The 10,246-nt window shown below is 41.0% G+C and overlaps 1 protein-coding gene across 1 annotated transcript in view; it reads left to right on the top strand.

The window, feature by feature from the left end:
* Positions 1-10,246, top strand: part of BIRC6 (baculoviral IAP repeat containing 6) — a 414,467-nt gene that overhangs the window by 43,692 nt on the left and 360,529 nt on the right. The window contains exon 11 of the mRNA XM_019526709.1: positions 1,324-2,718. Coding sequence (XP_019382254.1) covers positions 1,324-2,718 — 1,395 coding nt within the window. The remainder of the gene's footprint in view (positions 1-1,323; positions 2,719-10,246) is intronic.

The following is a 10,246-nucleotide window of genomic DNA, read 5'->3' as shown; positions in this document are numbered from 1 at the left end:
TTTTTTTTTTTTTTTTTTAGTTTGCAAAGTATGGGAAAACTCCATTCCTACCCCCTTAATTTGAGGGATTTAAGGGGAATTCCCTCATTTGGCGAGTGATCAGCCTAAAAAAATGAGTGTTTGAATTTTGCATCCTTTTCTTATACAGTAAAGCTTGCTCATGTAACATTTATCCCTCAGTAACGTTTATCTTTTTCCCATAGTAAATTAAAATAAAACAATGCTGTTAGCGAGGCTTTTTATAATGTCAGAAGAGGAAGGGTGCAATAACTCACCTCCTACATATCAGATTGATAAAGCCAGTTCTGTGGGTTTTGCAAATGGCAGAAAAGATCCTTTGTAATACAGAAAGTAGCGGTTGCATGCAACCAATATGAGAGACCTGAAGTTTCAGCAAATCCTAAAGGAGATCAGTGTTCTAGGTAGAAATACTGAAGTCCATCGTTATAACATTATCTTCCCATAAACTTACTGGAGATCCATAAAGATATCACCAGAGATATTTGTCACAGCAACACATGATTTCGACAGAGCACTCCTTTTTGGGGTCTGGTTATTTTTGTATATGTATTTAGATGCTGTATCATCCCTCCCTTTAGGTGAAGGGGATACATGTCTGGTTGGTCTGGAAAATGGCTCTTTATTCTACCATTGCAAAAAACATTCTGAAATAGGGCTTTGAGCAAATAAGTGAAAAGGTCAATTACAGTCCTTGCAGACTTCCAGCATCTAATTTATGGGAGAGGGGGCTAATCTCTCTCTCTCTCAAGAGAAAATCTGACTTGATTTCTTTGCTGGTTGATCATTCATGTGTAACTACCCAATACAGTTCAGTTAGCAATTGAAACAAATTGCTATTTAAAGATCTTGGTCCAGATCCAGAACTAGCATCTTTAGTGAAGCTATTCTTGAACAGCTACCTCATGTTCGGTGAAGAAGAGCAAGTCATTAGTACAGATATCAGGCCTCTTAAGGCTGGGAGGCCTACTAAATGTCTAATTGTGATACTTCACTAAATGCTGGTTAACTGGGCATGATATCTGTTTGAAACAAAGAAAAATGATACTTTGCTCATTTTTGCTACAAAACTTGCTTCATTTAAGGATGTAGCCAATAGTTGAACTCAAACCTTACAAAGCAGTGACTTGTATATATTCCTTTTTTCGTACCTAGCCTATTTTAACTAATTTTGTATCTTGTACATGTACATTTAAAAATAGAGGAATGAATTAATACTTAATTTCATAATTACTAGGACTAGACCAGAACCTGTTTAATTTGAGTTTTATATGACTACTAACTTTATGTTGTTGTTTTTTCCAGGACACACATCACAAAAAGAATCCATGGAGGTGAGCCTTGATATAACAGCCCTCAGCATTCTTCAGCAGCCTGAGAAACTTCAGTGGGAAATTGTTGCAAATGTCCTTGAAGACACAGTTAAGGATCTAGAAGAACTTGGGGCGAATCCCTGTTTGGCCAACTGTAAGGGTGAAAAGATGAAGGAAAAGCATCTGGAACAACACAACATTCCCTTTCCTTGTTTATTAGCGGGGGGTTTATTAACATACAGATCACCTGCTACTTCCCCTGTTAGCAGTAACTCTCAGAGATCACTTGATGGTTTAAGCAGGACTCGAGGGGAGAGTGTATCAGAGCAGGGATCAACTGACAATGAATCCTGCACTAATTCAGAACTGAATTCCCCTCTGGTAAAGAGGACTTTACCTGTATTGCTACTTTACAGCATTAAGGAGTCTGATGAAAAGGCAGGAAAAATTTTCTCACAGATGAACAATATTATGAGCAAAAGTATGCATGATGATGGTTTCACAGTTCCACAAATCATTGAGATGGAGCTGGACAGTCAGGAGCAGTTGCTGCTGCAGGATCCCCCTGTGACTTACATTCAGCAGTTTGCAGATGCAGCAGCCAATTTAACTTCTCCAGACTCTGACAAATGGACCTCTATGGTTCCCAAGCCTGGAACTCTGGTTCAGTGCCTGCGCCTGCCAAAGTTTGCAGAGGAGGAGAACCTTTGTGTAGATTCAATCACTCCTTGTGCAGATGGTGTTCATTTGCTAGTAGGACTGCGGACTTGCCCTGTTGAATCCCTGAGTGCAATAAATCAAGTAGAGGCCTTGAATAATTTAAATAAATTAAACTCGGCGCTATGTAACAGAAGGAAGGGTGAACTAGAATCAAGTCTTGCTGTAGTGAATGGCACAAATATTGATGTGATCCAGCATGAGTCACCAGCAGATGTACAAACTCCTTTAATAATTCAACCTGAACAGAGAAGTGTTAGCGGTGGATATCTAGTGCTTTACAAAATGAACTATGCCACTAGGATAGTGACTCTAGAAGAGGAGCCAGTAAAAATCCAACATATCAAAGACCCTCAAGACACAATTACCTCAATGATTTTGCTCCCGCCGGATATATTGGATAATCGAGAGGATGATTGTGAGGAGCCTCTAGAGGAAATACAATTAACTTCTAAGAATGGCAGTGGGAGAGAGAGAAAATCTGAGATCTCTACTCTTGGACATCTGGTAATTACTACTCAGGGAGGATATGTAAAAATAATAGATCTTTCAAACTTTGACATTCTGGCCAAAGTGGAGCCACCTAAAAAGGAGGGCAATGAAGAACCAGATATGTTTGTTTCTGTGATATACTGTTCAGGCACAGACAGATTATGTGCATGCACTAAAGGTAAGACACTTCTTCCAGAAACATGTAAGTGCTTTATTAAATGGTTTGAAATTCTATTAAATGCATTTAACCCAGTTTCAGAATCACAGAAATGGATATTGTCATATATTTCAAGTTGATTCCTGTTTAGAGAGGCCAGATTCTAATGGTATTCCTCATTTTACAGTTAGGCAAGGTCTCTAAAACTAGAATGAGCTTTTAAGGTGTACTAATGATATTGGTAATTGTTATTCATAGCTTCATAGATGCAGTACCTTTTCCTCGGTGTTCTGTGACCATAGGTCCTTTTCAGCTCTTCCTGTCCAAGAGATGTTCCCCTATCCATGTTGTTCCTCTTTCTTAAGAGGAGTAATTTTTTTTTCTTTTTGTTTCACTGCATGTTGGAATGTACCTAGTTTATTCTGTTACCTAGAATGATCACCTCATCTATTAATCTGTGTTGCCTGGAAAATCTGTTAGCCAGACTTTTTTGTGTACACGCTTTTTTCTTGTTGGGAAACCTTGGTTTATGTTGGGCATAACACTGATCCTTGTAGAATCCTGCTAGAAACATCCCCATTTAATTCCTTCCCTTCCTCCCCGCCTCCTCTTGATAACTACTTTTTGAGATTTACTTAACATTCTTAATCTATTTAATGTGTCCTTTACTGTTGATGTATTTAGGTACCAAATGCCATTAATGAGCCCTTTTGAAGCTAATTTTGATGCTTTAAAACTATTGACACTTTAAAAATGAAATTAGGTATTCAACTTAATGTCAAATTTACTTTACCTTTCAAATCAATATTCAATCAGTGACCTTGCAAGTGTTGTGATTAGGTTCTATGCCACTGTTTGAAGACTAAGTATCCTGGGCAAACTTTTAAATCTGAGGAATTACATTAACTTTGTATTTTTCATGAATGTTACATGAACTTTGTTTACATAAGGGAATGTCAAATGTATGGCCTTTGGGCCAGATCTGATTGGTGAAACCATCCCTTCTGGCCTACTTGGCTACTGGTGGTCCACCAGAAGCTAGGGGTTTGCCTAGAAGTGAGCTTAGCCTGCTGCAGAATCTGAGGCCCTGGGTTGACAATAGCCCTTGATCAACCTGTCATTGCCTGACCTGCTACCACTTGTGCATTTCTGCCATGGCAAGTTGTCAACATGGCTCATGGCCAGTTCTGTACTGGTGCCGCTGCTACCATGGCAGTCGCTCAGCAATTGGGCTGAATCCAGCCTGTGAGGAGCCCCTTCGCCTGATCTGGCCTAGGGCCCCAGGTGAGTTTGACACCCATGGTGTACTTGGATTACGTTCCTTTATTGCATTGGACTTTCACTAGTAATTTCCATATTTTATGGTCTTTTGTAACAGTCTTCTTCCTGTGTCACTTTAATGTTTCTTAATGCTGTTCATATTGTTCATTTCCATGATGCCTTTGGTTTTTCTTAATGCCTCTTCCTTAAGGCTTCCTGACTGAGCACCCTGTATGTGCATCTTTATTCCGTGTGTGTCCTGGTAATCTCCATTTTTTTTTGTGTTTTGTTGGTTCTAGCCTTACTGGTTTCTGCTTCATCCTTCTCTATAGTATTTTGTGCTTTCCTTTGTCATCAAATGTTAAGGCTTTGTCTAAAGCAGTGTTTAAAAATGTAAGTGCCACACTGGGTCAGACCAATGGTGCATCTAACCCAGTATTCTGTCTGACAGTGGCAGAAATGGATGTTATGGAGGGAGAGTATCGAACCAGATGTCTCTAGAGTGATCTATCACCTATTCAATAGTCTTCCCTTAATTATAAGAATCTAACCATTATTGGTTTAGAGATGCCAAATGAAAAGATCTCTAACTGTTCTGTTCATTTGCCATTAATAGATCTGTCATCCATGAATTTATCCAGTCTTTTTTTCAGCCTGGCTACACTGTCTAATTCTGCCACCTCCTGTGGCATTAAATTCTGCAAGTTAACTATCTGTTGCTTAAAGTACTTTCTCTTGTTAGCTTTAAACCTGTCACCTACTAAGTTTGGCAGGTGCCCCTCAGTTTTAGTATTCTGGACTTGGAGAACAAGTGTTCCCTGTTCACTTGGTCCACACCCTTCATGATTTTATAGATTTCCATCATATTCCCATCCCCCCAAGCCTTTCCCTTTTCAAACTGAAGAGTCGGAACCTTTTTAGTCTCTCCTGGTTTGGCAACTACTCCATGCCCTTGATCATTTTGATTGCCCTTCTCTGTACATATTCTAATGCTACTACATCCTTTTTGAATGTGGGAAGCAGAACTGCACGCAGTATTCATGAAGTGGACGCAGCATGGGTTTGTAATATGGAGTAATGATGTTCTCTGTTTTGCTTTCAATTCCATTCTTCATGATGCCCAACACTTTACTGGCTTAGTTTGATTGCTACTGTATGCTGACTTGATGGTTTTAGAGCACTGTCTACAATGAGTCCAAGGTCTCTTTCCTGAATTGAAATAGCTAGTTCAGCACCAAGCGTAGTGTACATATAGTTGAGGTTATTTCTCCCCAGGTGCATTACCTTGCATTTGTCAACCATTCAAGTTCATCTGCCAATTTCTGGCCCACTCACTTAGCTTGGTGAGATTTGTTCTGTGGCTCCTCTCCATCAACTTGGGACTTGACTACATGGAATAATTTGGCATCAATATATTTGTAAAGACGTGGACATTTTTCAGGTTTGTATTGCACAGGTCTTTACATTGATGTTACATGTACTTGGCTTACTTTGGAGAGTAGGGTTTTTGTTTTCCACATTTGCCTGCCGTAGGAGTTGCCAAAGATCTGGGTTTTATGTTTTTTTAAAGTCTGGCTCTAATGTCTTTGGTTTGCTTGTAATGTTGCCATATTACATGAATTGCCAAGCCCCTTCTTTGTCAGTTTCACACGTTGTTATTACCATTTCTTGTTGTGCATCAATTCTTCTAATGGTTTGGTTTGTGGCAGCATTTCTGGTTGTTGTTGTTTTTTTTTTCCTTTCAATTTTTTTGTTTTGTTTTGTTTTTCCCCTCCCACTGTTACTGAATGGCCTCCAGATCAGTGCCTAGTTACTTCTTGTGTGGGCATCTGAGTATGTGGCACAGGAGACATTTTACCTTTAAAGTCAAAGTCCTCTAGCCTCTGTTTGAATGTCCATTGTATTTCCCATAACTGTTCTCTGATGCTTCTTACTTCCTGGTTCTTAACCACTAAGAACATGGGTTATATAAGACTGCCTGGTCAGATGCTTGTTACCTGAATGATGTAAATGCATTTCAGTGTGGCTTCAGGAATCCAGAGAGTTAACACCATTCACCTCTTTCTCCCTCCTTTTGGTGGTAAAAAGACAACCAAAATTGGGTCTTTTAAGTCACCCCTAGAAATGGCAGGGCAAAAAAATGGGGGTGGGGGCAGCAGTTCATTTACTGGGTTGTCCGGCCCACAGGAAATCAAGTAGTCTATATTTGGCCCATAGGGCCAAATGAGTTTGACATCCTTGATGCAGTTAATGTATTTCTTGATGCATTAATTGTAGTATCAGCAATTTCTGAAGTGTCCTTTGGTAGTGTAGCAGCTTTCATAGGGCTGTTCTATCCGCTATGTTTAAAGGCTTATCGGCCTGAAATTCATACAGGACAATGACTGCTGTTCAGTTAATTCTTCTGTGATATGTAGAATTACTATTTGAGCTGTGCATGGTTTCTCCCATCTCAGTTCTGCCTTGCTTTGTCATTGCCTGAAATACATTGCTTTCTTCACTGTTAAGATGTTATGTGCAAACACTTGACTGGAACTGGACAGCAGCTGAATGCCCCTCCCGTCTTTAGACCCATTAAGGTCTCTTGCCTTTGGTAGCTTCAGCATATGACCATCTTTCGACTTGTTTGTTTTTTCTTCATATCTCATTTGTCTGATATATGTCAGGATGTCTGTCTTGTGGAAATCTGTTTGGTTTTTTTTTTTTTTTTAGGATTTCCATTGGGCTTTTATCTAACCTGGTGCCTTTCTACCTTTTAAACAGTAATAGCCTTTTTTTACTGAGAGATCCCATCTAATATGGTCCCAAATCATCTCTGTCTCTCTGGAAAGGTTGGCTGCTGTTTTGCCATTTTAGTAACTCAAGTAAAGTACTCCATGAATGTAACCGTTCTTGTCCTTAAATTACCTTTATTGTTTTGGCATTAGTCAGTATTCTCTGCTTTCATTTCCTGATGTTTACTAACACTTTTTGAAGTCTTCATGTTGTTTTGTACTGTGATTTTTTTTTTCCTTATGTTTGTCAGCTGCCATTTTTTGTCTATAAGATCTTGTTTTTCACCTTGATATGCTCTTTATAATTTCTTTATTCTTTATGGAATGTTTCCTTGAAGCTGCTGTTCTGAATTGGACTTTTATTTGCTTGGTTTAAATTTCAGTTTGCTTTCTCATCTGTTTTCCATTTTGTGCCAAACATCTGTGATGGTTTTCTCTTTCTGTATCCCCACAATTCTTGAGAAATTTTTGGTTTCCTTGAACCCTTTCTGATTGCCATCTGATGTTGTTTTATTATCATCAAATGCTTTACATCTGCTAATAAAATGCTAAATTTGTTGGGTTGTAGCATGGTATTAGAATGTAGGCATCTCTTCTGTTACTTTTATCTTAATTTTGTTCACAACACATTTAGGAAAAAAGGATACATACAAATGAGCTATTGTGCATTTGGCTGCTAGGAGTAATAGTTACAAGAGGGTCCTTGCCCTGAGAGTTACCTAATAAAGGCACCCTCGCTTAACGCGGTTTCACTTCCCACAGTTTTGTTTGTAATGCTCATTTAAAATACCTACCTAGTTTCACTTAGCGCTGAGCGTGTTTTGTTATAACACTCAGTACAGGCGTGGGGAGAAGTAGTGGTGGCAGCAGCAAGGGAAGTGGTGAGTGGCAGCCAGCGGCAGCCCAGGGAGGGGCAGTGGGAGCCCAGGGTCTGCTCCCACATGTGCTAGAGCAGGCAGGGAGGAGCGGTAGCAGTGAGAAGGGGAGGGTAGGGGGCACGAGCATGAAGCCCAGGCCAGCGGGGCCCAGGAGCACAGGGTCCACTCCTACACGTGGTGCTGTAGCAGCCAGCAGGTGGTGAGGAGCTGCGGCAGCAGCCAGAAGGGGTGGGTGTGGGGCATGAGTGGGGCCTGGGGCAGCAGGACCCTGGGGCCCAAGGCCAAGGCCAGGGCCAGCAGGAGTGCAGGGCCTGAGCCAATGTAAGCCGAGCCCACAGAGCTCCCCCACCCCTGGGCTGCGGCCTGTGTCCTGTTCTGTTCGTCATACAGTCGCCCATGGGGCATGGGAGCTGTCCCAAGCCTGCAGCGATCTGGCAGTGGTGGCTTGTTCCAGTGCCAGGTGCCCTGGAGGGGGCCCCTGCTGGGCAAAGTGGGGCATGGGCAGGTGGGTGGCCCCACTGCTTACCCTGCGCCAGAGCCCCGACTCAGGCTTCATGGGCAGGGCGGCTGGGGCTGTGCACTGGTGGCTGGCGGGTACAGGCTGGTAGGGGCTATTGTGGCAGGGGAACAATTAGGCCGGGAGGAGCTGATGCCTTCCCTGGCATAGCCCGCGTGGTGCCTTGCCAGAAGAGGGCCGGCAGGAGCGCAGGACCTGGGCCAGCAGGAGCATGGGGTCTGGGTTGGCAGGTGGTGAGGAATGAGTTATCTTTATTTACATTAAATCCTATGGGGAAATGGGTTCCATTTAACGCTGTTTCACTTGGTGCTTGTTTTTTCCAGAACCAGTTAGGAGTGCTAAGTGGGGATTGCCTGCAGAATCACTGACGTTGTTGGGTAGTTAAGCTGTCACCTGTATTTGCTTTTCCTTGAAAATGACATATTTCTGTTGTATGCGCAGAAAGGTCCCTATTCAGCTATATCCTTTCCAGTATTTGTTAATTCCTTATTTTAATTTTTCCTCGTCTTAAAGGAGTGAGGTGCCATTGATTAAAATATCTTGTAATTTTATCCATGGTTGTACAAAATTTTTTTTTGACTATACTCCAGATATTTTCTTGCTGATCCTTTTTCCCCTCCTGTTTTCCTATAAATTCCAGTCTTCTTGATCCACCAGTAACACTTACTCTGTAGAAATTAGGCTCCTTTTGAAGTTTGTCCCAGAAGTAATGTTTGTATTTTAAGTCATCTGAAATGGGCTTCCTACACAGGAGTTTACCTGATTTTGTTGTTAATAAGTGCAAACTGATAGCTTTTCTCCATGACAATTTTGGTTTCTCCGTAACTTAATGGAATACCTGGGTAAAACAGTGTGTGTGTTAGGGGATGGGAGGGATCCAAATCTTGTAGGTGAAAAATCAGTGGGCTTCAGTATACAACTTAAGTTTATAAGTTATTTTTACCTAAATTTAGTGTTAGAATATAGGCACTAGCACTGAAGTCATGAAAACGATTTGAACAAGAATAGTCCATTCTCTGAAGAGAACATTTGAATACAGCAATGTATAATTTTATGTGCAAGAAAAAGAAACAACGAAAACTGCCTAAGTTAAGACGCAACAGAAACTCCGCACGAGTCTTAGAGTCCTGAGGACAGAGAGTCTCTCTGCAGGCAGGTGGTCAGAAGTTTTCTGGGGTTTGCAGTTCTTCTTGGCAGGTGGAGGGCAGAGGTCCTCTATAGTCCTTTTTTTTGGTAGCTTTTTATGGGTGATTTGCCCCCCTTCCCCTCCTCCCCCCAGTTGCTTTGGCAATGACGCATCTTTTGCCCCTCGGGATGTGTCTGTTGGTTCTGTAGTGCCCCTGGTTTTCGCAGGTTTTATGATGTTTATGATATGGGTGGCACTGTTTACAGAGTGCCTACTGCCCACTTAAAAATCTAATCTGTTGCAGTCCCCTGCTTCCTTAAATCACATAGCTTATTCACTGCCCACTTAAGCAGTCTGGTTCCCCTGCTTAGGTTATTTACCCTATATCTGTTTCCGTCAGCTGTAGAAGTAGTTAGAGGGCTGGAAACTGTCGGAACTATGCGATGCATTTGCCAACATTGCAGTACTGGGCTGATGATTGTAACTGAGCTATCCAATAGTACATGGTACTGCCACTCTCCCTTTTAGAGTGGTTCTGTGGAGCGTTTTCTTTCTTGTGGAGAACTTCCTTGTCCCAGACAAATTAAATTTGTTTTGAGTTTCCTGTATGATTTTACTTGCGTGTTGATAACTTTGAAATAAGAAAAAAAAAATTGGCAGCCAGTTAATGCTGACTGCTACTGTATGGCCAAACCAGGCCCCATTGTATAGTGTTCAATCCAGCACATCAGTTTTGAAAAATGGAACGAATACTTAATTTCACTCAGTTGGCTGAGATTAGGAGAAATATTGGTTTGTAAGTACTCTGTTAAAATCTCTCAGATTCCTTGTTTCTATTTAATCATAATTTTTTCCCATATTTAATATAATAATATTTAGTATTTATAGGCTGATACATTTTGAAAAAAAAATTTGTGATGTAATTATGACCGTTTAGTACATCATCATTTGTATGCAACTTGGTTTTATATTCCCTTTGTATTAGGATATTCTG

This window comes from Gavialis gangeticus, unplaced genomic scaffold, assembly GCF_001723915.1.
Source record: "Gavialis gangeticus isolate Ggan-Ray unplaced genomic scaffold, GavGan_comp1, whole genome shotgun sequence".
NCBI lineage: Eukaryota > Metazoa > Chordata > Crocodylia > Gavialidae > Gavialis > Gavialis gangeticus.
Note: the sequence above shows the minus strand (reverse complement) of the source record. Positions and strands in the feature narration are given on the sequence as shown.